The sequence below is a fragment of the Loxodonta africana genome, chromosome 26, assembly GCF_030014295.1.
Source record: "Loxodonta africana isolate mLoxAfr1 chromosome 26, mLoxAfr1.hap2, whole genome shotgun sequence".
Taxonomy (NCBI): domain Eukaryota; kingdom Metazoa; phylum Chordata; class Mammalia; order Proboscidea; family Elephantidae; genus Loxodonta; species Loxodonta africana.
The window spans coordinates 33,321,671-33,348,878 of record NC_087367.1 but is presented as its reverse complement, the minus strand read 5'-3'; the positions used below and the strand labels follow the sequence as shown (position 1 = coordinate 33,348,878).

The 27,208-nt window shown below is 39.1% G+C and overlaps 1 protein-coding gene across 9 annotated transcripts in view; it reads left to right on the top strand.

The window, feature by feature from the left end:
* The window catches only part of LTBP1 (latent transforming growth factor beta binding protein 1), a 737,180-nt gene that overhangs the window by 559,403 nt on the left and 150,569 nt on the right, over positions 1–27,208 (top strand). For 8 of the 9 annotated variants that reach the window (XM_064277221.1, XM_064277224.1, XM_064277219.1 and 5 more), the window contains 3 exons: positions 75–197; positions 11,194–11,313; positions 22,065–22,187. In XM_064277221.1, the coding sequence (XP_064133291.1) occupies positions 75–197; positions 11,194–11,313; positions 22,065–22,187 (366 nt within the window). The remainder of the gene's footprint in view (positions 1–74; positions 198–11,193; positions 11,314–22,064; positions 22,188–27,208) is intronic. The other variant, XM_064277220.1, reaches the window with a different exon arrangement.

Here is a 27,208-nt window from a genome sequence, read left to right as displayed (position 1 = left end):
AACCCGGGAGCTGGGAGAGCTTTGAAGTGCTCTTTTGGAAAATAAGACTTGGCCATGTTTTCTGCTTTACATAGATGTTGATGAGTGCTTGCGGCCAGATGTATGTGGGGAAGGGCACTGCGTCAACACCATGGGGGCCTTCCAGTGTGAATACTGCGACAGTGGGTACCGCATGACCCTCACAGGCAATTGCGAGGGTGAGTGTGCTGAGAGAACAGGCTACTGCACCCCTCTGCGTGCTCAGTGCACGTGACCCTGACCTGCAGGTCTGGATCTAGAACCCAGGGCTACTGGGTACCTGTAAGGTACTTCTTTTCTTCTATCACCCCATGTACCTTAGCCGAGCTATTCCAGCTTTCTGGACTCCCAGCCTGGTGGTCTCACTTCTGTTGGGATGGTTTCCATCTTCGTGCTTTCTTTGTCACTCACTTCAGTACTTGCCTTCCCTGGTATTTGGAGTGAGGTCTACATTAGGACAATTAATTGCAGAGTGCCTTAGTACACACCCAGAGTTAATTACAGTGTCTGGATCATTCAGCTGGGGACATGGTGCAGGTGTAACCAGTGTCAATGTTTAAGTTTTTGACCTTTTCACATTGCTGCATTCCTTTGTCTCAATTTCTTTCTTTTACATGCATTCTGGGACTTTCTTGCAGACTCCCTACAGAAAGACTGTCTGACCAATTCCAGGTCAGATTCCAACTGTGCTGATAAGTATGTTCTCATTATAAAAATGTCTTGAAAAATGTTTATAATATGGCCAAAATTATTATCCATTTAATATATTTGCTCATGTTTGTGTCCAAGTTACATAGCTCTTTTTGAACCCATCCTGGTGTTTTTTTGGTAATTTTTTTCATGAAGAAATCAATTGAGCTTCTGCTAAGTCCTGCCATGGAAATGGTAGGTGAAGGAGCTGGGGTTTCTGAGAAATTGGTTGAAGAACCAGGCATGAGGACAGTGCTGGTTCCTGGGAACTCTCTATGTGACTGCCTAGAGATAAGCCTCTTTGAATATAGCCAGGCTTCTAGAACTAGGGAAGTATAGACTAGGTGGGGTAGTATATTTTCAGCTGTCCCTTGGCCTCTACATGTTAGTTTTTGTCACAGCTCTGATGACCCAGGCCTAGAGGGAGAGCTAATTAGACATTTTCTGGCAGCCTACACCTGCCTCTGCTTTGGCCTCCTGCCTTGCTACCCTCCCCTGCCCTGGGGTTCCACTCCAGAGAGGAGTAGGAGGGTTTGTGTTACTGGATTTCTTTGTTTTATTTTTTTATTGTACTTTAGATGAAGGTTTACAAAACAAACTAGTTTCTCATCAAACAGGTAGTACACACATTGTTGTATGACATTGGTTAACAACCCCACGACATGTCAGCACTCTGACTTCTCAACCCTGAGTTCCCTATTCCCAGCTTTCCTGTTCCCCCCTGGCTTCCAGTCCCTGCCCCAGGGCTGGTGCACCCCTTTAGTCTTGTTCTGTTCCATGGGCCTGTTCAATCTTTGGCTGGAGGGTGAACCACAGAAGTGATCTCATTACTGAGCTGAAAAGGTCTCCAGTGGCCATACTCAGGGTTTCTACAGTCTCTGTGAGGCCAGCAAGACTGGTCTTTCTTTTTGAGTTAGAATTTTGCTCTATATTTTTCTCCAGCTTTGTCCAGGACCATCTATTGTGATCCCTGTCAGAGTAGTCAGTGGTGGTAGCCAGGCACCATCTAGTTGTACTGGCCTCAGTCTAGTGGAGGCTGTGGTAGATGTGGTCCATTAGTCCTTTGGACTAATCTTCCCTTGTATCTTTATTTTTCTTCATTCTTCCATGCTCCCAAAGGGGTGAGACCAGGGGAGTATCCTTAGATATCTGCTCACAGGCTTTTAAGACCCCAGACAATACTCACCAAAGTAGAATGTAGAACATATTCTTTAGAAACTATGTTATACCAGTTGAGCTAGATGGTCCCTGAGATCATGATCTCCACAGCCCTCAGCCTAGCAGTTTGGTCCCTCAGGGAGTTTGCATGTGTCTATGGAGCTACCATGACCTTGCCTTGTACAGGTTGTGCTGGTTTCCCCAGTATTATGTACCGTCTTGCCCTTCACCAAAGCTTCCACTTACCTAATGTCTGTTAAGTGTTCTTCTATCCCTGCCCCTCCCCTCCCTTGTAACCATCAAAGATTGTTTCTTTTTGTATGTAAACCTTTTCATGAGTTTTTACAGTAGTGGTCTTATGCAATATTTGTCCTTTTGTGATTGGCTTATTTCACTCAGCATGATGCCCTCCAGATTCATCCATGTTATGAGATGTTCCACAGATTCACCGTTGTTCTTTATGGTTGGGTAGTGCTTCATTGTGTATATGTACCACACTTTGTTTATCCATTGATCTGTTGATGGGCATCTAGATTGTTTCCATCTTTTTGTTATTGTGAACAATGCTGCAGTGTCTATTTGCGTGACGACTCTTAAACTTCTCTAGGATGTATTCCTAGGAGTGGGATTGCTGGATCATATAGTATTTCCATTTCTAGCTTTCTAAGGAAGCGCCATATCATTTTCCAAAATGGTTGTATCATTTTGCATTCCCACTAGCAGTGCATAAGAGTGATCTCCCTGGAGTGTCTCCAACATTTGTTATTTTCTGAATTATTCGTTTGTGCGAGGAATGCAGGGATAAAGTGCTATCTCATTGTGATTTTAATTTGCATTTCTGTAATGGCAAGAGATCATGAGCATTTCCTCATGTGTCTGTTGGTTGCTTGAATGTATTATTTGGTGAAGTGTGTGTTCATTTCCTTTGCCCATTTTTTCATTGGAATATTTGTCTTTTTGTTGTAGAGATGTTGGATTTTCTTGTAGATTTTAGAGATTAGACCTTTGTCTGATTTGTAATAGCCAAAAATTCTTTCCCAGTCTATAGGTTCTCTTTTTACACTTTTGGTGAAGTTCTGATGAGCGTAAGTGTTTAAATTTTAGAAGATGCCAGTTATCTAGCTTATCCTCTGCTGCTTGTGTGGTGTTGGTTGTGGTGTGTATCTTGTTAATGCTGTGTATTAGGGCCTCTAACACTGATCCTATTTTTTCTTCTATGAACTTCATAGTTTTGGGCTTTGTATTACCATATTTAATCCATTTTGAGTTAGTTTTTGTATCTGGTGTGAGGTGTGGGTCCTGTTTCATTTTTTTGCAGATAGACATCCAATTTTGCCAGCCCCATTTGTTAAAACAGACTGTTTTTTCCCCTATTAGATGGACTTCAGGCCCTTGTCGACGATCGAATGACCACAGGTAGATGGATTTACATGTGGGTTCTCAGCTCTGTTCCATTGGTCAGTATATCTGTCATTGTGCCAGTACCAGGCTGTTTTGACTACTGTAGCTGTATAGTAGGTTCTGAGGTCACGTAGTGTGAGTCCTGCTACTTTATTCTTCTTCAGTAGAGCTTTATTTATCTGGGGCCTCTTCCTTTTCCATATAAAGTTAGTGATAAGTTCTTGCATCTCTTTAAAGAATGTTGTTGGTTTTTGGATCGGGATTGCATTGTATTTAAAAATAACTTGAGGTAGAATTGTTATTTTCACAGTGTTGAATTACCTATCTGTGAGCATGGTATGTTTTTGCATTTATGTAGATCTCTTGGTTTCTTGCAGTAGTGTTTTGTAATTTTCTTTCTGTAGGTCTTTTATATGCCTGGTTACATTTATTCCCAAGTATTTTTTTTTTTTTTTTAGTGGCTTTATAAATGGTATTGTTTTCCTGATTTCCTTTTCATCGTTCTGTTTATTGGTGTATAGGAATCCAAGTGATTTTTGTATATTTATCTTGTATCCTAGCTCTCTGCTGAATCTTTCTATGAGTTCCAGTAGTTTTCTCATGGAATCTTTTGGGTTTTCTACGTATAGTATCATATCTGCAAATAGGGACAGTTTAACTGCTTCATTACCAATTTGGATGCCCTTTATTTCTGTTTCTTGCCTTATAAAAAAAAAAAATACACAGCGTTTAATAAGAGTGGTGATAAAGGGCATCCTTGTCTTGTTCCTATTCTCAAGGGGAATGTTTTCAGCCTGTTTCCATTAAGAGTGATGCTGGCCATCGGTTTTGCATATATACCCTTTATTATGTTGAGAATTTTTCCTTCTATACCTATTTTATTGAGAGTTTTTATCAGGAATGGGTGTTGGACTTTGTTAAATGCCTTTTCTGGGTCAATTGAGATGATCATGTGATTTTTTTTTTTTTTTTTATGTGGCGGATACACTGATTGATTTTCTAATGTTGAACCATCCTTGCAAAACTGGTATGAATCCTACTTGGTTGTGCTGTATTATTTTTTTGATATGATGCTGAATTCTATTGGCTAGAATTTTGAGAATTTTTTGTATCTATATTCATGAGACAGGAAACCCTGGTGGCTTAGTGGTTAAGTACTACGGCTGCTAACCAAGAGGTCGGACGTTCACATCTGCTAAGCGCTCCTTGGAAACTCTCTGGGGCAGTTCTACTCTGTCCTGTAGGGTTGCTATGAGTCGGAATTGACTTGACTGCAGTGGGGTATTCATGAGAGACATCGGTCTATAATTTTCTTTTTTGTGGTGTCTTTGCATGGTTTGGGCATCAGGGTTATGCCAGCTTCACAGAATGAGTTCAGTGGTATCACTTCCTTTTCTCTCTTCTGAAATAGAGTAGTACCGGTGTAAACTCTTCTCTGAATGTTTGGTAGAATTCTCCAGTAAACCCATCTTGGCCAGGGCTTTTTTGGTTGGGAGTGTTTTTTTATTACCTTTTCAATTTCTTCTTGTTATGGGTCTGTTCAGATTTTCAACATCTTTTTGTGTTAATTTGGGTAGGTGGTATGTCTAGAAATTTGTCCATTTCCTCTAGGTTTTCAAATTTGTTGGAGTATAGTTTTTTATAATACTCTGTTATAAAACTTTTTATTTCAGTTGGGTCTGTTGTAGTGTCCCCCATTTCATTTCTTATTTTGGTTATTTGTGTCCTCTCCTGTTTTGCTCTTGTGAATTTGGACAGTGGTTGGTCGATTTTGTTGCTCCTTTCAAAAAACCAACTTTTGGCTTTGTTGATTTTTTTCTATTCCTTGTTTCGTTTATTTCTGTTCTGATCTTTATTATTTCCTTTCTTCTGGTGGCTGTGGGCTTCTTTTGCTGTTCTCTTTCTGTTTGTTCAAGTTGTATAGCTAACGTTTTGATTTTGTCCCTTCTTTTTTGACGTGTGCATCTACTGCTATAAATTGACTTCTGAGGACTGCCTTTGCTGTGTCCCAGAGATTTTGGTATGATGTGTTTTCATTCTCATTTCCTCCTCTCTAGGAGTTTTTTTTATTCCATCTCTGATTTCTTCTATTACCCAGTGGTTTTTAAGCAGGGTGTGATTCAGTTTCCATGTAATTAATATTTTTTTCCTTATTCTTCCTGCTGTTAATTTCTACTTGGATGGCATTGTAGTCAAAGAAGATACTGTGTACTATCTCCATGTTTTGGATTTTTTTGAGGGTTGCTCTGTGGCCTAAGTTGTGGTCTATCCTGGAGAACGTTCCATGTGCATTGGAAAAGAACGTGTACTTTGCAGCTGTTGGGTGGAGTTTTCGATATGTCTCTAAGGTCAAGTTGGCTGATTGTGCTCTTTAGCTCTTCTGTATCTTTGTTGAGTTTCTTTCTAGATGTTCTGTCCTTTACCAAGAGTGGTGTGTTGAAGCCTCCTAATATTATTGTCAATTTCTCCTTTCAGTGCTGTTAGAGTTTGTTTTATGTACTTTGGAGCCCTGTCATTGGGTGCATAGGTGTTTATTATAGTTAAGTCTTTCTGATGGATCATCCCTTTAATCATTATATAGTGCCCTTCTTTGTCTTTTACAGTGGGGATTTTATTTTTTAAGTTCTATGTTATCTGAGATTATATTGCTACTCATGCTCTTTTTTGGTAGTTATTTGCTCGATATATTTTTTCCATCATTTGATTTTTAATAAATTCACATCTTTATTTCTAAGATGTGTCTCTTGTAGACAGCATATTGATGGATCCTGGTTTTTTATCCATTCTGTCACTCTGTATCTCTTTATGGGTGCATTTGGGCCAGTTACATTCACTGCTATTATTGATAAAGATAGGTGTGAGTTTATTGCTTCCATTTTGTAGTGCTTTTTTTTGGGTGCTGACATTTTCCTTGTTCCTCTTACTCTCCTGTGCCAAGTTCCTCTTGTTCGTGGATTTCTTTTTCATTTCTTTTGTTTTTATTGAGACTTTGTTTTTCTTCTTTATTTTGATGAGTAGGTTTGTTAACTTTCTTTGTGGTTACCTTGGCTGTGGTCTGAGATGTTGTTTGTTCTCAGACCGAGGACTCCCTTTATTAATTCTTGTAGGTTAGGTTTGGTTTTTACGTATTCCCTTAATTTCTATTTATCTGGAAATGTCCTAATTTTATTGTCATATTTGAATGGGAGCTTTGCAGGATATATTATTCGTGGCTGGCAATTTTTTTCTTTCTGGGTTTTATGTATGTCATCCCGTTGCCTTCTTGCCTGCATGTTTTCTGCCAAATAATCAGAGCCTAGTCTTATTTTTCTCCTCTTTATGCGACTTTTTGTTTTTCTCGAGCTTCGCTCAGGATTTCTTCTTTATCTTTGGTTTTAGCAAATGTGATTATGATATGCCTTGGTGTTTTTCTTTTGGGGTCTATCTTGTGTGGGGTTCATTGAGCTTCTTGGATGGTCAGCTTTCCATCATTGATGGCATTAGGGAGATTTTCTGTCAGCAGTTCTTCAATGATCCTCTCTGTGTTTTCTGTTTTATCTCCTGTTCTGGAACTGCAGTCACATAAAAGTTTTTGCTTCTGATTTTATCACACCTAATTCTCAGGGTTTCCTCATTTTTCTTCATTCTTTTTTGAGATTTTTCCTCCAACAGAATTGTATCCTAGTGTTTGTCTTCAGTTTCACTGATCCTGTCTTCCATCATTTTAAACCTTCTTCTCAGCCTGCTGTGACACTGTCCATTTCTGAAATTCTGTTGTTTATGTTTTGAATTTCTAATTGTTGTTTTTGTATGATTTCTAGTTCTGAATTTACTTTGGCATTTTGTTCCTGTATTATTTTCCTGAATTCTTCCAATTTTTTTGTCTGTATTTTCCATGAATTTATCTGCCTTTTCCATAAATTTGCCTATTTTTCGTCATTTTTGTCTGCTTTTCCTCATTTTGTCTGCTTTCAATATTAGAGATTTGAATTCCCTGTCAAGTAGTTCTAGTGCCTTTTCTTCTACTGGAAAATCATCTGGTGTTCTATTTTGGGTGCCTGAACCATCCTGTCCTGTTTTTTTGTATGTTTTGATATTGTCTTCTGTCTTTGGGACGTTCAGTAGTTATTTTCTTCATTTCTTGATTGTAGATTTGTTTGTTTCATTCTGGTGTTTTGTTTTATTTGGTTATGTCTGAACAGGCAGGCTGTGCATTCTTTGTCATTTGCTCGTCTGTAGTCATGATACCTTTCACCTCCTTGTCCAATGGGCAGGACCAGTCACTCAGCTATGGTGCAGCAGGGCAGGTTCAGCTGAAGGGGAGGGGTTGGGATGGGTTGTTTGTGGTTTGTACTAGGGCTGACAGGGCGGGCTAGGAATCAGTGCTGGACAGGTTCTAGTAGACTCTGCCTGTGCTACTCGGGGGTGTGCTGTTCAGTGTACAATGCAGGTAGGCAGGAAAGATGGGTGAGGTTGTGATGTGGATGGAATGGGGTATGGGAAAGAGGAGAGAGAGGAGAGAGAAACAGGAGCTAAGAACAAACAAGCAAAGAAAGAAAAAAAAGAAGTGCTAAGGGAGCTTGCCATTGGAGTGGAGAGAAAAGAAACCAAGAAATGCTGCTTTAGATGATAAGGAGTCTCCACGCATATCCCTCCTCACTCTCTATCCTCTTTCAGTTTCTTATTCCATTGGGTGTTTGGCTGAGTTCCTTATCTTCATTTGATACTTCCAGTTCCAGGGATGACGTTTGTCTCTGTTTACTTAGTTTTTATGGTCTTTGTTGTGGAGGGATGGCATGGTGCTTCTGTCTGTGGCACCATGTTAGCTTGAAGTCTCTGTTACTGGATTTCTGACCAACTTGGAATCAGAATGAAACTATGAGCCCTCCTCTGACACCCAAGAGGCATGGGACAGGCACATGTGTAAAGTGTCCCTTGTCTGCACTTGTACCCTACTTCTGCTCTTGAGAGACAGCATGGAAATGGGAAACAGCACAGATTATGGAATCAGCTTATGGCCACCACACTTAGTACCTGTGTGACCTGGAGCCCAGTACAGGACACCTTTGAAACTTAGTTCATCATCAGCAACATGGGAACCATGAAGTTCTCTTGCAGGGTTGTCATGAAAGTAAATGAGTGTTGCTGTTTCTTGTATAGTGCCAGTCACATTGTTAGTCCTCAAGAAGTGCTAGTTTCTTTAAACCTACCCCTCCCCTACCCCTTTTGTTTTTTTTGTCGGATCTTCTCAGTACACCTGTAGTTGTGGAGAATGCTAAAAAGTGGTGGTGGGAGGGATTAGTTTATCTGACAAATACTTACGTGCAAAACTGCCCCCACCAAAAAAGTCAAATACCAATCCTTTCCTTAAGTTTTATACCAGTCCCACAGTGGGAAGATAAAATATTCAAGTGATAACTATAGTGCCAAGAAGGATGGAAAGGAGTAGACTAGAAATCTGAAAATTATTTAAATTGACAGCAGCTAGGAAGTATTCAGTATATGGAAATTATTTAGCAGAAATACTATCAGGGTTCTCCCAGTAAATAATACATAATTCCATCCCTGTGAAAAGGCTTGAAAATAAGAAGGAGCCAAATACGCAGTTGTTTTTTCATTTCATCATGGACCAGAACCAAAGGTCCCCAGGCTTCTGGCTCACTGAAGGTTTCCTCAGCTGTCACCAATGAAGCTGCTTTCAAACAGTGCCAGTCTCCAAGGAGTTTGTTGTGGTTTACAGACATTATCTCATGCATCCTTATTCTTTTAAAGTATTATTAGGCAGGTAGTCCCTAATTTATGGGTGAGAGCTGTGAGGAATTTGGGGAAATTATCTTGGATTTCTCAGCACCCTATTTATTGGACCAACCTGTCTCAATGACATTCTCTGATTTAGCGACTGTATTTCTATAATTAAAAAAAAAAAAAAAAATCCCATCCAGAGGAGAATGTAATGCTGGTTGAAAATGAAACTGGCAAGCACCATCTTTTTGTAGAACAAGAAGTCCCAGAACATCTGACCTAAAAGCAACCACTGTGTGTCATTGTCTACTGGCAAGAATTTTTCACGAATAGGAAAGTAAATTACAATGCTGACCTGGTGCTTATTCTCTTAGTATTATCTTCAACTGTTTCATTTTAAGCATCTTTTCACACATGCCTAGTGATATATAGTTGGAGATAGTTTTCAAGAAGTTACCACAATGAAGACATCAAATACCCATGGATATTTAGTCTATCCATAATCCATTTCTTCTTTCACTTTTCAGCTTATGTCCTGAAAAACCAATTATATTTTAGATTTGGTTACTCGTAGCATTGTTGTAGAGTCAATTCTGACTCATAGTGACCCTGGAGGGCAGAGTAGAACTGCCCCATTGGGTTTCCAGGGCAGCAGATTGCTACATCTTTCTTCCTTGGAGCAGCTGATGGGTTCTAACTGCCAGACTTTTGGTTAGCAGCCAAGCACTTTAACCACTGTGCCACCAGCGCTCCTTTTAAATATGGTCATATATACATTTATATGCATCACATTCATAGATTAAATCTACTAATTTAAATTCAAAATCCAACTGTACAAAAATACTTATTTTAAATGGTGCTAGTACCCAGGATATTGCAATTCTTGGGTTTTTTTTTTGAGCCGGTCATAATGCAGATATATTCCAGTATGATGTCCTTTCTACCTTTTGGTGTGTTGATTGCCACACTTTTTTTTTTTTTTAAAGGAAACCATAACGGTGGTAGATAATAGTCTGTATTTTTCTTTTAAGTTGACGACCCCATGTAGATCTTCAGAATTCTGGAGTTAAATCTTCTTATCCACGGCACTAACTGGTGAAGGCTGGAAGAGAAACGTCATTACCCATGAACTCCTGCCTTCTGCCACTCTCCTTCCCTCCACTCCACTAAAAATCTTTCTGCATCTTTTACATATATATATATTTGTGTGCGTGTGTAGTAAATATATATGAAACAAAACATTTGCCATGCCACCATTCTTCACATGTAAAGTTTAGTGATATTAACTTATGTTCATCATCTTACTCAACCATCCTTCTGTGCTCCCAATTTTTTCCATCATCCTTAGCAGAAGCTCATTGTCCCCTAAGTGTGGAGTCCTCCTTTCCTCTTCTCTTCCACCCACCCCTGGTAACCACTGGTACACTTTGGGCTGTGAACTCTATCCTGTATCTTACTTTTTCCTCACTTTGTTGTTTTACCATTCTTGAAACTGCCAAAAGCTGTTGCAGTGATCTCAACCAGAGTCTCAAGTATTTTAAAGTGTTTTTCCTCCCCATATCAGAAAGAACTCTGATTAGTAAGTTAGCTGTGAATATAAAATAATAAGATATTTTTCACAAAAAAATAATAATCATGTGATCCTAGTTTTCTGTAAAATCTTGGAAATACGTGATGAGTTCACTGTCTTCTGACATTCTTTTCCTACCACCAAGGAATATCTACCGTATGAAAATTTTTAAACTCTTTAAATATAGGATGCTTTTGGGTCCATTAACCCAAAGTAAGGATTTCCATAGAGCATGTGATGTCTGCAGAGAGAACCCCTAACCAGGTTGATATATGGCTTCCTCACTCTCATCCCCATTCTTTGTATTTCTTTCTGGCAAACTTTGTTATCACTTGAAAGGTTTGATGTCCAGAAAGTGGCCCCAGACAGCTCCCAGAGTGAGGTGGCCAGGCCCTGCCAGCTGAAGAATTTGGGGCCAAGCTCTTCCTTGGAATGTGTACAAATGTTTTAGTCAGGGTTTACCTAACCATGCATTGTTGTGTACTTAAGTGTGGACCCAACGTATCACTTGATCAGTTATTGTTTCCCCCAATGCAGTGTAGATATAACATGTTTCTTTTTTCCTTCATCACAAAGTAAGTTTCTGCTTTGATATTCTGCTAAAATGTATGTGACCTAGCTTTTTGATATTTCAGATATTAATGAATGTTTGACTCCAAGTACTTGCCCAGATGAGCAGTGTGTGAATTCTCCAGGATCCTATCAGTGCATTCCATGCACAGAAGGATTCAGAGGCTGGAATGGACAATGCCTTGGTAGGTACTGCAGTGTTCTCACCAAAGTTTGTTTCTTTTATATTGCACATTTTCTGATAGAATGGTGGAATGCCAAGTGAGCCCTCTCTTAAAATGAAAAAGTATGGAATGTAATAAACTTATGTAATTCTAAGAAAAATAAAATCACTTTTAATCATGGAGAAAATAAGAAAATGTGTTGGCATGAAGGATGTGAGCTTTCAGATGGGGCAAAAAAATCTGATTGAAACAAATTGTTATCCAGCATGTGATAAATAACCCAAACTAAGTAATAAGCACCATAGGGAGGGGAGAGAGAGAGAGGAAAATGCTTGAAAAAGAGATAAGGTATAAAAAGAAGCTACCATAGACAAATAGAAGTTAATTACAAAAAAAAATACAAAAGAAGTAGCAAACAATCTCCTTATACTCATTCACTTATTCATTTAAATATTTAATAAGTAATTACTGAGTATCTATATTAGGCACAGTGATAAGTTTACTTTGGTTCTAATTGTCATCATTATTAGTAGCCAAAGAGCTCCAGCTCATAGTGACCCCATGTACAACAGAATGAAACGTCGCCCTGTGTCATCCTCACAATCATTGATACGCTCAAGTCCATTGTTGAGGCCACTGTGTCTTTTGAGTGCCTTGCAACCTAGGGGGCTTATATTGTCCAGCACAATATTGAACAATATTCTGTTATGATCCATAGAGTTTTCGTTGACTTGTTTTCAGAAGTAGAACGCCAGTTCTTTCTTCCTAGTCTGTCTTAGTCTGGAAGCTCTACTGAAACTGGACAGGCTTCTGTCTCTGCTATAGTTAGCTTTTCCCCTTAATTATGACACAGTGGTTAAGTCCCTGGCTGCTGACCAAAAGGTCAGTGGCTCAAGCCCAACAAAGTCTCCACAGGAGAAAGATGTGGTAGTCTGTGTCCATAAAGATTTACATCCTTGGAAACCCCATGGGGCAGTTCTACTTTGTACTGTAGGGTCACTATGAGTAGGAATCCACTCGATGGCAATGGATTTTGGTTTACTATCTAGTGGAGGAGACAGACATTCACCCAAATGTCTCATAAGTAAATGTAAATGTACAAGTGAGACAAATGCTAGGAGGGTTATGCGATGCCAGGAGAGTATACGATAGAAGGAGTTGCTGGCGATTTAACTGGGGAAAGGATGTGAGAAAAGAAGACTATTTTGGACCAAGGAAACAGCATATGCAAGGGACTTATGGAAGGACCAAGCAGGCATGTTCCAGAGCTAAAAGACCAGCTTGGCTGAAGAGTAGAGAACACGAGGATGGGGTGAGAGGGCAGGGGGGAAGACGGGGGTTCGCTGCAAGGTGGGGGGCAGACAACACAAGGCCCTCTTGCTCCTGTTATAAAGATGTTGGCCTTTCTCCCGAGAGCTCTGGAAGGGCATTTAGTTGTTTTAAAAAGGGACAGAGTAGTGCAGGTGTGGCAGAAGCAGTCTCAATTTCAAAGCTTTTGCCTCACCACCAAGCAGTACCAACTCAGCCTCTAGACCTGGTATAGGCAGCCCTTGCCCTGAGGCCCTCTTCCTGTTAGCAAGTGTCACTACTGCTGGAACTGTGAAACAATTTAAAGAAGGAGCGAATGTTTCACTAATTGTGCCTTGAATTGGTACCACTCACAAAGTGCATTTGGTTCTACTTTTTAGGTTTGGCACAAATTTCTTAGTTGCCTCTCACGGTTCCATACGTGTTTTACATTTTCACACTCTGATTCATATAATCCAGGCGCAGAACCTGAACTTTACCTTAAAATAATAAAATTCACAATATTACTGTAAACGCTACCCTGATTTATGAATTTACTAATGGAACGTGGCTGACCAAATCAGCAAATGATTACTCTTCAATATAAGTGCATCTTTATCTAGGTAGAGTAGTAGTAATGAGTGAAGTTGTATACTCATGTGAATGAAATCAACCTAATGGTGACCATGTTGCTCTGGTTTAGTGACAGCAATGCAGTACCTTGTTTAAAAGTGATTTTACTTTTGCCAACCAGATGACTAGAATCACTGCTTGTTCCAAGCAATAGCTTTCTTTTTAAGCATTGCTAAGTTCATGCGTGTCCTATTATTAAAAGTAGGTAAAATATTTTCCCTTCTGCTTTGGGTAAATTTTTAGGCTGTATATAATCTACCGATCAAGCCACTCCTCTGTGATATAATTACAGGCTCCATTCATTGTTCATGTTGGACTTGCAGATCTTCTAAACTTCTCAGAAGGGATTTTACAGGTTGTACCAAAATGGATTTTCCATCTTAATTTTTTATAGTAGTAGAGCTTTCAAATATTAAAAAGTTGAGTATGACAAAAAGCAGACATTGCAACGTGCCTTTCTTCACGTATTGAGCCAATGAGTTGACAGGGTTTTTCCACTGCATTCTGACAATGCTACTGAAAGCTTAGCTCTGTCTTTTTGTTTTTGTGCTTTTGTACAGTTTAATTCTCACCATTGTACCTCTGGTACCCTAAAATACGTTAAAAAATGTGTGATACTTGCTTGAGCTTACCATTGAGTTGAGCTCATTGATTACACAAACTGATATATATTTCTTCATTCATTTAACAAATATATTAATATATTGACCACTTTTAAGTGCCATAATTTCTTCAAATCCTGGGATTAAGAGTGAATAATATAAAATTCCTCCCCTCAGTGTGCTTACATTCTAGTGGAGGGAAGTAAACAGTATGTTATATCAGAAGTGATGAATTCCATGAAGAAAAATAAAGCAGCTTTGAGAGAGATACATGTGTGGAGAGAGATGCCCATTCGTGGTCAGGGAAGACTTCAAGTGTCAGTAATTGATAATAATTTGCCTGTAACAGTTACCTGTGACCAGTTGTGGCTCTTATATCCTTTCAGTCTAGATACTTTGGGATACATTTATAGAATTTTTTCCAGTTTTAATTGGAACGTCTGTATGAAAACATTAAAACCGTCAATTGCCATTGAGTTGATTTTGACTCCTGGCGATTTCATGTATATCAGGGTAGAAGTGTGCACCATAGGATTTTCAGTGGCTGATTTTTCAGAAGTAGACTGCCAGGGCTTTCTCTGAGGCCACTCTGGGTTACCTCAAACACAAACCCAGGCACTCGATGAGAACATTAAAGACTTTAAAAATTTTTCTCAAAATCTTAGACCATTTTAGAGAAAAATCCTACACTTAATATTTGTTAGTTGTCATCTACAGAGATGATCCTCTACCTCACAGGGCTTTTGCGTACCATTAATCCCAGGATCCTCCTTTTTCCTATGACTTCTTCTGACTGCATATTTTTACGTGGAATAATCAAATGCGTGCACTGTTTTGCATAATATTGCTTTCATTTAACATTATAATATTTTTAAAAATCATTGCTCTTCATGTAGATTTCACTCTTTTTTTCAGTTAAACATTTTCATTAAAAATCATGATTTCAGCATCTGTATTGTACAGGGTTGATACCAGTTACACTTTCCGCTTCTTTCACTGACTAAATGAACTTGGTGAAACCATCAATGGCCTCTTTGTATTCAGGGATCTTACTGATTAATGCCTGTCTTAGTTATCTAGTGTTGCCATGACAGAAGTACCACAAGTAGATGGCTTTAACAAAGAGAAATTTATTTTCTCACAGTCTAGTAGGTTACAAGCCCAAATTCAGGGTGTTGGCTCCAGGGGAAGGCTTCCTCTCTCTGCCGGCTCTGGAGGAAGGCCCTTGACCTCAGTCTTCTCCTGGTCAAGGGTCTTCTTAGACGCAGGGACCCCATGTCCAAAGGACATGCTCTGCTCCTGGTTCTGCTTTCTTGGTGGTATGAAGTCCCCAACTCTTTGCTTGCTTCCCTTCCCTTTTATATCTTGAGAGATGAAAGCCAGTGCAGGCCACACCCCAGGGAAAATCCCTTTACATTGGATCAGGGATGTGGCCTGAGGAAGAGTATTACATCCCACCCTAATCCTTTTAACCACAGGCAGAAATTATGATTTATGTCATATAGGAAAATCACAAAATGGAGGAAACCACACACGGCCTAACCAAGTTAACACATATTTTTGGTGGACACAATTCAGTCCATTACAATGCCTTTCTTTGATTTATGAATTAGGACAAAAATTGTTTTAAGCAGAAACAGGTACAATGTTAGCAGGTCTTGTCCTTGTGACCACTTTTTTGGTAATGTTTATTTCTGAGTACATGACCTGAACAGTTTATTGTCCACTTCAAAATATCTGTCATTTTCAAGGTCTGCCTAACACTGAAAAAATCATTCCTTAATGCTTTTTGGCAACTCTTATTGGCTCTTCTCTTAGTGTAGCTTCTTCTTTTAAGTTGGAGATTTCGGTCCTCTCTCAAGAGCCGCTTTCATCATTCAACACTGTATTCCTTGGTCCTCACATTCAGCCTGGAGTTGTTGCCCACTCAATCCTGCCTCTAGTGAGTATTTCATCACCCTGAGTTCTGGCCAGTTCCAAATGGCTGCACCAGCTTGGCCCTTTCTTGAGGGAAGCTAGCCTGTGAGTTACTTAGCTTACAGGTTTCTCTTGACTCTTGAAGAGCTAGTCTGATTCAAACCTGGCTATAGCCACACCCCAAAGTACATTCTTTAATATTTATTTAAGGGTACCTTCAGCATCTCTGATAAATATATCCTATTTCCCTCAATTTAGACAGACTTGGGCAAGTATGACCTCTCTGAAGCTTTGTTTTATTATCTCTAATACCAGTATCAAAATATTTTCCTCACAGGATCAGAATGAAATAAGTGATAGGGAGCACCTAGTAAGGTGTTTTGCCAAGGTTGGACCCAGTAAATATTATAACCCTACCTCCCCTCATGCCATCTCTCTCCTCTTCACTTGCTTGTCCTAAAATATAAGAAATGCAATAATAAGAGTTACTTATTAAAGTAAATTATATGCTATGTTTTTCTAAATAACTGTCTTTTCTTTGGCTTTCTATAAACTCATTTTACATACTTTTTAACTTTTTATGTCATAGGAGGAAACCCTGCTGGTGTAGTAATTAAGTGCTACAGCTGCTAGCCAAAAGGTCAGCAGTTCGAATCCACCAGGCGCTCCTTGGAAACCCTGTGGAGCAGTTCTACTCTGTCCTGTAGGGTCACTATGAGTCAGAATTGACTCGACAGCAGTGGGTTTGGTTTTTGGTACGTCATAGGAGCCTTCTCTTGTGTATTTAAGTAATCTAATCTTGTGCTTTCCTTCCAACTCCCGAGCATCTTTATTTAGCTGGAAGTGTGCTTCTTGGGAGTCATAATGCTTCTCCCCTTCTATAATAATACTGTCATTTCCATTCTTTTAGTTCACTTTCTTTGCTCACCTTCACAATACACAAAATCTATCGCCTATTGGATATATGCAGCTTGCCTCTTTTGGATTTGCTTTATTGCCTTAACCCTATAGTTGATTAAGACATTCTAGGAAGAAAGGCCTGGCAATCTACTGCTGAAAATTAGCCAATGAAACCCCTAGGTTGAAAGGCACTCAAAATACACAGTGGCCACAGCAGTGGTCACATACCAATCAATGATCATTAAGATGACACAGAACTGGACAACATTTCATTATATTATACATGGGGTTGCCATGAGTTGGAGATGACTAGACAGCAGCTATCAACAACAATATAGTTGATTCTGTGACAAACCATGTTACCTGGGCAGGTAACACAAATTTCTGAGATCTTGTCAGAGTAATCCCTCTTTGTTAGTCCCTACTTACATGAATGATGATTTCCTGACTCCAATTTAAGTTCTCTTAGGCAACTGATTAGCCACAGTCTTTAATGGTTAATGGTTTTGCCTAAGGTCTCAGGTAATAAATATCAGAGCTAGGACATGATCCCAGGTCTTTTATCTTCTAATCCAGTGTTTTGTCATGTTCTGTACAATATCTCATGTATCTCTCATTTCCACATGATAAAAGTTAGAGAACAAGACAATATAATGAAGACAATAGTAGAAAGAAGAGTTTCTTGAAAGGAAAAATCCATATGGCTGGAGTCATCTCTTGCAAACAGCTATGATGATTGCTCAGGGATTCTGAAGTTTGAGATGGCAGGCCTGCACCATAGGTGGCCACAGTTTAGTTTTGCTGAAAGACAAAATGTTCTCTTAGAAAAGTGAGGTAGGAAGCCAGTAAACGGAGGGATTTGTGGATTAATGCTCTGAGATGGTCTTGGCTCTTTTGTCTAGGTTGCACGCAGTGGAATTAGATGTTCTTCTCCGATTCTGAAGAGCAGTGATGGCTCTTTGAGGATTGTGTAACATATTTTTATTGGTAGCTCTGCTACTGCATATCTTAACGTCTTCAGAATAGAGGGGACCTGACATCCTGAGGATTAACTGCACCTCAGGTGTAGCTGAGGCTCTTCTATCACCCCGTGCTGATAAGCACCTGCCTTTGAGTTGCCAACACTTGCTTTTCTGTCATTATCTCCCACCATTTTTAGTATATAAGATTTTGTATGAAGAATACTTGAGAAATAATTGAAGTAATGGCATATTTGGGGCAAGGAGGGGGCAGATCCTGTATGTTCATGTAGCTATATCGATAGAAAGGTGTTTTCTTCCAGTCCTAATGGTTTTTCTCACATTGATGCCTTGGTTGGTGACTACAGAATTAAATGAGGTTGAAAGTCTCATTCAACCAAACTCATTGCCATATTTACTTGAAAATACAGGAAGTAGTGCAAGTAAATTGTTGCTCTAGAAGGAATCTGACCAACCCCAAGATGCTAATGGGTGAAGTGAAAAGGGAAAGACCCTTGGGAGAATATGGCTGTGTGGAGTCAGCCACTTAATACCCTCCATAGCTCAGAGGGTGTGCTCACCAGGGAGGGGCTTGAGGCAGTCTGGTGTGTTCCCAGGATGTTAAACCCACCCAGTGCCCTCGAGTCGTTGGGAAGGGACATACCAAAAAGGTCCCTGCCCCAGACAAATTACATCCCAAGGCAATGAGGGAACATTCAGGTGGGATTGCTGGTCATCTGAGAGTCTCTGTGAAATTGTGGAGAATGGAAAGTTGCCACAGATCTGAAGAGAGGTTAATGTCCTCATTTCACCCCAAAGAGGAAAGAAGGTGGAATCCAGGAACTAATGGTTGCTGAACTTGGTGTTCATCTTGACAAAGAACTGTAGACTGTTTGATTCAAATGATAAATTGAAACATTTTTAAAGGAAGTGATGATTAAAAGAATCAGCCAGGGTTCATTAAGGACAATTATGCCAGACTGTCCTGACTGCTTTTTCTGATCGGTTATTAGATAAGTAGCTTGGGAATCCTGTAGGCATGGCATATCTCGTTTTCAGCAAGGGGTTTATTAGAGTCTTTCAAGATTCTTGTAAATGAGAGGGTCAGTTTGGACTGGGTGATAGTACAGAGATGAATTCATAAGCCTTTGAAAAGCCATATCTACCAGTGCTCACCTTGCAAACCTCTGGGAACTTTCTTACTCTGGGAGATATGATTAATTCATTGAATGTCAAATGCCAAATTGTTATGTCCTCAAAGCCCATCAGTAAGTTTGTTTGCTTGGAATTTGGAACCCCTTTTCCTATGCACACTGTGCTTTTCATGGTAACAAGTTTCTTGCCTGAGGTAAAACACAAAGGCCTGTTTAACTCATTATGTATATGCATTATAAGAATTTGGATAATATAAATGTGCTAGAAGGTCATAATCCTAGAATAAGATGAGTTTTGAGCTCCACTTTAGAAAATCAGAGACGTAACCATATTCTGCTACAGGAGTGAGGGGAGCGTGGATGCTGGATGGTAGGAGTAGTAGGGACCACCTTGCTTTCCAAAGCATTGATACTGAAAGATCCTCCTAAGGATTGGAAGTAATAACTGTGGGCAGCAGGCCTTCTGCTGGCATTACCTCTCAGGGCCCCACAAGCTTGGGTCCTTGACTAGAACTGGAAACAATTAAAGGTTTATAATATAGAGGAGCAACGCTATTGATCAGATTTGTGTTTTAGAAAGATTTCTCCGACTGCAAGCTGTATAATGGATTAGAGAGGGCAAGGCTTAAGCTAGAAAAAGACTATAGCAGTAACCCACGCGAGAGTGAATGGTAGTGGTAGGAATAAAATAAAGTGGGGGTGCATTTGAGAGATATTTGAAAGGTAGAATTGATATGACTTGGTAATAAACTGAATATTAGGAAAGAGAGTAAGGAATCTAGAAAGGATAACTCCTAGGTTTCTGGTTGGACATAGGAGTGAATGGTGGTACCGTATATGGATGTGGGGAATAGCATAAGGAGAAGAAAGCATAGTGAGGGATCAGTTTTAGCTATGAAGATCAGAGGTACCAGTGGGACATGAAGTGGAGATGTCCAGTAGATTGGCCAGCTGGATGTATGGATCTGCAGTTTACGGGAGAGGTCTGGGCTGAGGATATAACACTGAGCTTGTTCCACTCAATTTGCATTCACCAAGTATTTTTATCTGTGGCCACTCTCTAGACACCTTCTTTCTGTAGAGGGACTCATTAGTGATATTTTACTGTGTACTTATTTCCTCAAGAGCTTAATCTCCATTAAGGCCAAGTAGTCTTTCAATTTATACTGTTCTATCTACGTTTAAATGATTGGCTTAACAGGATTTTGGTTCCATGTAATTATGTCTGTAATAAGTAAAGAAAAGAATAAACATATCGGGCTACCCTTGGCAATTTACTTCATCATTAGTCATGGTGGTAGTCTAGCAAAATAGAAGTTTTATACATGTCTCATGAATGATAATCTGCAATGTCTCTTAATTTAACTAGAGAAAATATGGTCTTAGAAATTGATTTTGCCTTTACCTTCTACAGCCCTAGAAATCATATTCCCTGGTACATGAGTAATTAAAGAGATCAAGCCATACACTTCTGAACTTGTGAACATTGTTTAAACCAAACCAGATACTAGACTTGACGTTTTCCCTTTGCTGTCTGGAATTTCCATGCCTAGTGTCCAGGCTCATTCTGTTCCATTATTTGCCTTGGCTCCAGTGCTTGGCTTCTTCTTTCAAGTTGTTTGCTTTCAGTGTTTACAAAAGTGGATTCTCACAACCAAAGAGAGGGTGGATAATGAGTCAGGCTGGAAGTGCTATTTTTGTTGTCATGGGGAGAGTCAGTTTACTCTTTTTGTGAAAGCAACGTAGAGCACCTAGGCAGGGCCAGTTGCTTGGCTCTTCTCAATATGCATATCACACGTGAGCCCACACACACAGACACCCTTTTGCCGTATTTTAGTAATACTCTATATCTGAATTCCATTTGTGAGGAAGAATACAGTTTTAATTGAAATGAATGCAAACTGAATTCCATATTATTGAATTAAGACTGGATCTTCGTTGTTCATGGGCTTGTGACTCTCTGCCTGGCAACAATGAGTGGGTGGAAAGCTTTATTGATTTCTTCTGTGGCAAGCATTACAAGATGAAATGGGTGTAGTGAAAAGCCTTCTCCTCCTTATTGTCTGTCTCTCTTATGATTAAGTTGGTTTTATTAAGTTATAGACTGCTATAAGACAATCGACTTGACGGCAGTGGTTATAAGACTGAGCTTAAGTCCTGACTTTGTGTGTGCAGTTTTAGCACTTTGTGGTTTAAGTTTTTCCTCTTTAAGCTTTTGGTTTTTCTGCTACACTATGTATCTATATATCTATGTATCTATATATATATCTATATAGATATGTATATACTACACTGTATATATATCACTTCAACATCCAGTGGACTTACTCAGTGGCATTAAAGTGGGGCATAAAATTCAAATTTCTTTCTTTTTAAATAATAATATTCTAGTAGGAACCTAGTGAATGTTTGTAGAATTAAATCAGTGAAAATGTAGACAGTTATTTTCAGGATTAAATACTGTGTTATTAGCAAATAATGAAAACACACATAAACTCATTATTCTCTCTTTGTTTAACTTTCTGTCACTAGATTTAACTTTGCCAATGACAGAAATATATAATAAGATTAAAAGGATGGGCTTTGGAGTGACACTGTCTGGATTCAAAACTCAGGATTTCTAACTGTGTACCCTCGGACAAGCTATTGAATAATTATAAGTTATTCAGTTATATATACATATGGCATTTAGGGCCTGCAGTAAATACTTGATAAAGATTAGCTATTATTTTATCTGCCTCTTCACCCTACACCCTACCCTCAAACTGTCCAATAGGCTTCTGTTTATCTCCTTAGATTGTTTCTAACTTATTCATTGCCAGTTTAGAGCATTTTATCAAAAGTCTTTTTCGCAGTTCTGTTAAAACTTTTCTGTGATTTCCCTGGGTCATGAGTTATATCTTTGCTTCTGTGGACCCTCACATTTTACCAAACCCATCAGTTCCCTCATCAGGCCTCAATGCATGTCTGAGTCTTTGTAAAATTTTATTTTGTAGAAGATGCCACTCTAAAACTTCCCTCTCCCCTCCGCCCACCTCCCACCACCACCACAAGCCTTCCATCAAATTCATCCATAGATCCCGTTTTATTCCTTTTTGAATTATTTTGCAGAAAATAAATTAAGGTATAGACCCATCAAACATTCAGCTCGTAACAGAGCATCTTTTCCTTTTAAGGGCTAATTCGAAAGTTTGTTTTAAAGAACCTGCCCATCTTCTGAAGGCTAACTCTTTCCATTTGTAACCAGACAGCGTTATTCATGTTTTATTTCTTTTTCTTTGTTTTTATTTTTTGCTTTCCACTATGCAACATTTTTCAAGATGTGGATGAATGCCTGGAACCAAACGTCTGCATAAATGGTACTTGTTCCAACCTTGAAGGCTCTTACATGTGTTCATGCCACCAAGGCTACAGCCCAACTCCGGACCGCAAGCACTGTAAAGGTAAACACTGTGATCATAGTTCCTGTTTTCATTTGAGCTTCATTTGGAATAGATTAGAGCAACTAGCCTTAGAAATGGAAACCCTGGTGGCGTAGTGGTTAAGTGCTACAGCTGCTAACCAAAGGGTCGGCAGCTCAAATGCGCCAGGCACTCCTTGGAAACTCCATGGAGCGGTTCTACTCTGTCCTATAGGGTCGCTATGAGTCGGAATCGACTCGACAGCACTGGGTTAGCCTCAGAAAAGGGAATCATGCTACCTGTCATTTCTTTTGACTGAACTACTTGGAGCATATTTTGATTGGCATTCTTGAAAGTGGTTCCTCATTGTGGTAAAATATGAGAGTATATATTTACATAAAGGAAAACAATGTATTTTTAGAGAGTGTCTGTAAAGCACAGACCAATTTATTTACATTTTTTTCTGGTTATAAAAACAATATAAGCAGTTGCACAATTCTGTGAATATTCTAAAAACCATTGAATTATACGCTTTAAATAAGTAAATTTATTGGTATGTGAATTATATCTCAGTAAAGTTACTATTAAGAAAAACAATCAATATTCTTTATAGAAAATTTAGAAAGTGCACAAAAGTAATAAGGATAAAGTAACAATCTCCTATCATCTCATGAATATTCATCTCATGGATATTTTAGTAGCTAAAATTATATTCTATGTACAATTTTGTGTCTTGCTTCTTTCACTTATCGTAAGAATTTTTCATCTTTGCAAACAGTTTTAAAGCTTACATAATACTCCAGTGTATTGCTATGCCATAGTTTTTTTTGCTCTTCTTCACGTGTTAACCAAAAACTTTTTTTTCAACTTCTCATTATTACATAAAAAACTATAACAGGCCTCTTTTTTTAGTGTAAAAGTGTGTCTAAGTTTAGGATTACTACTTTATTCATAAGTGTGAACTATCGAGTAAGATAGTCAGAATTTTTTTACTATTTTGACAGGATAATATTAATTTCTAATTAAAAACTGTGTATTTAATTCTGAGGTTTAGTATTTATTTTATATCCTTATCCCTTTTAATAATTCCTTGTATACATCTAATTATTAAGCATTTATTTTAAATATTTATTGAACATTTGTATTTCCTCTTCTGTTAATTTGTGTTAATATTTTCCCCATTTATCATGTTTTTCATTTTTTAAGTCATGGTAAATTAACACTTTACAAATAAAATGCGTATAAACATAAATATCTACGTAGCTTTGTACCTATATTGCCAACCAGCCAGTTGCTGTTGAGTCAGTTCCAACTCGTGGCAACCCCTGTGTATCAGAGCAGAACTGTATTGCATAGGGTTTTCAGGGGCTGATTTTTTGGAAGTAGATCATGAGGACTTTGTTCTGAGGCACCTCTGGGTAAACTTGAACTCCCAACCTTTCAGTTACCCAAGTTAACTTTACTACCCAGGGACTCCACATTCCTTTTTTCTGGTAAACTGTAATATGTCCAAGGTTTTTCTAATTTTTCTTTTTATTTTATAATTCTTTTGTTTTAAAGTTTCTCTGTGGTCATATCTATAGATTGCTTCTTTTCTGTTTTCTCCTATTGCTCTTATATTTAAAAAACAGCTTATGATCCTTCAGAGGAAAAAAGGCAATAAATAAGATTTTTTTTCTTCCCTAATTAACTTTCTCAGGTAAGAGAGGGATTTAGGGTGATAGTTAAAAGCAAGCAGTAAATGGACATGGTAATGTCCTATAAGAATGGCAGTGCCTTCTCCTGGTGGTAGGGAATTTCCAGGCACTTGAATTTGGTGCCTTGCTCCTTTCTTAACACTAAATTCCAGCCACTCCCAACCATGCATCTGAAGCTGTAAGCCAGAACACTAGGCTCATCTTCCTTTTGTCAAGGTCCTTCTCCTCTTGGTCCACATCCACAGGTGTACTATTGACCCCATAAGCCAGACATCTCCTCAGACGAAATTTGACATGGGAATCGTCTAAAGAGCATTATTTCTTCCCCCATATGCAGGATTAGTAGTGGATGAAAATCTAATTTTAGAAGTCACTGTTAACCTTTATTTGATTGCTTTATCTGGATTGGAGTGCCTGGGTGGTACAAATGGTTAACATGCTTGGCTCCTAACTGAAAGGTTGGACGTTCAAGTCCATCTAGAGGCCCCTCAGAAGAAAGACCTAGTGATCTACTTCCCAAAGGTCACAGCCACTGAAAATGCTGTGGAGCACAGTTCTACCCTGTCTCACATGGGATCACCGTGAGTTCGAGTCAACTCAACAGCAACTGTTTTTGGGTTTTTTTTAATCTGTTTTATTTCCACATCCTGTTGTTTTATCTTCTTTCTTCTTATCTACTTGCTTCTTTTCATCTGCTTATTAATGAAAACTCTTGTAGTTCAGTCTCACCCTTAACATTCCAAACTTACCCGTTGCTACTGCATTCTTCAACTTGCATTTTCTGACCCATCTAAGTTGGTAGCACAACTGCCCTGTGAATATTCTGTGCTCGTGTCAACCCAAGCACCTGCCTCACGTACCCACCTCCTTCCTCACTGCTTGCCTGAATCCTGGCTCTTCCAGTGGTTCACTCTGCAAATTTAAATAAATTACTTTAAGTTTCCAGACTTCATATCATTCCTAAATTTAGGGGACTGGACTTTCTAAAGGTATAATGCTTACAGTAAATGTTTGATGAATGAATGGCTTATTACCACTGTCTTTTCTCTTGGCTGTCACCATCCCACCTGAGTCTGCTCCTCTCTAATAGTTCTCACTAGTATCCCAGAAGGAGCCCTGGTGGTGCAGTGGTTAAAGCACTCAGCTGCAATCTGAAAGGTTGATGATTTGAACCCACCAGCGGCTCTGTAGGAGAAAAGACCTAGTGATCTGCTCTTGTAGAGATTACAGCCTAGGAAACTGTATGGGGCAGTTCTGCTCTATCCTATAGGGTCGCTATGAGTCAGAATCGACGTGAGAGCACAGCACAACTTTACCCTAGAATTCACTCCATTTATTTGTGTCACCACCTAGGGCCACTCATAATTTCCGAACTGTGTAGAACTCTGCTGGGCTACTGCAGAAGCTGTTCTTCCTCCCTTTCCTTCCTTTCAAAAATACTGAGGAGTCAGCATGTTCCAAGCATTGTGCCCAACTGCAGCTGTTACTGAGAGTCTTTACTGTCTCAGAGAACTTTTACTTGTTGCGGTAGGTGGAAACCTACAAGAGATAATTAGAGATAATAAAGCATATTAAGAGGCAGTATAACTACCTTAGCCAAGTGAAGAAGGTTAACATCATCCGTGATGTCATGAGAATTTTGTCATCAGGCTTGGTAAAGTAGAGGGGTCAGCAAAAAAAGGGAAGACCCTCAATGAGATGGATTGACACAGTGGCTACAGCCACGGGCTCAAACATGGCAATAATTGTGAGGATGGCACAGGACGGGGCAATATTTCGTTCTGTTGTACACAAGGTCGCTATGAGTTGGAACCGACTCAGTGCCACATAACAACTGATACTATGTGAGGAGAAAGGCACTTCAAATCTGTGCTGTCCTTTCCAAAAGCCCATAACTCCAGTATAATCATGATAGAAACATGAGACAAATCCAGAAGGAGGAGCTTCTATAGGATATCTGGCCAGTACTCCTTGAGGCAGTTCAGGTTGTGTAAAAACCATGACTGACTGGGGAGACAAGAAAACTAAATGCAGCGTGGCACCCTGGATTGGATCCTGAAACAGAAAGAAGACGTTAATGGAAAAACTGGCGAAATCTAAAAAAAGTACAAAGTTTAATTAGGGGGAAAAAAAAAAAAGGCCGTGTATTAGATTTTGGGTTCCTGGGTGGCCCAAATGGTTAAGTGCTTGACTACTTTAAAGGGGAGGAAAATTTAATAGGCAGAGAAAACAGTATGTGCCTAAGCTTGGAGGTGGAAAAGGCCTGTCATCTCTACTTGCTGTTTGACTTTGCCCTCCACCCTGATTCTGGTGTCTTTCCATTACGATTCAGTAGTATCAGCAAAATCCTCATCTCCTTTAGAATCTCACCTATGGTCTATGTGTTCTCCTTACTCCTCTATCGAAGTACTTCCTTCTGCTGTAATAAATTATATAGCACTTTTCCTTTTATTATCGCGTAATATTTTCCCAAGTCACACCGGCTCATGGATGCCAAACTCATCCCAGATCATAAATCTGTTGCCTTTCCAACATCCAGCACCTCTGCCAATCTCATCTTGATGATAGTCATAAACATTTCCTTTGTCTTCACCTCACTAAATATACTGACGACTTTCTTCAGATTGTAAATACGTTATGTTGTATTTTAATTTACTGCTTGTTTTCATTGACTTCATTGTATCTGTACATTTTTGCATTGTTATTTCCTAATTTTATAAATACCTGGAGATACTTTCTGTTTTAAATCTGAGCTGGATTTGTCACTTGCAAAAAGCCCCATAAAGAAGTAGCTTTCATGAGGAATAACATTTTTCTTCATTTCTTGGCACAAAAGAAAGAAAATGTTTGCCTTGTGAGCTTGTTTTATTAGAAAACTTTCTTTCATCTTAGGAATTTTGTCCCCCATCAGAAAAGAAAAATGCTTTTTTAATCCGTAGAATTAAGCTGCCACTGTTCTCCTTTGCCATTTTAAAGACCCGATGATCAGATCACCTTGTTCAAGATAACTGGGCTGCCTCCAGTTATTCCAGATGTGTGTATCGTTACTTATAATGAATTACTTCTGAAAGCCTTCGCATCATAAATGAGTAAGCTACTAAGATGTCTGGCAGACCCAAAAGTACTTGGCGGTATATCCTTGTTGCATACGTCTTCACATGGGAGTGCTTAATTTGTCTTCTTCTATGAGAAAGTCAAAAAGAGTTAAAATGTTATCAGACATTATGTGGGATTCAACCAGCTACATGAGCTGTTATCAGTCTTAACAAGATCTTGAACTGACATCTCAAATATCTTATAGAATGTGCTGAAACACAGTACAATGTAGGCTGCCCTTTGCTGCCGACCAGTCCTGAAGCTAATAGT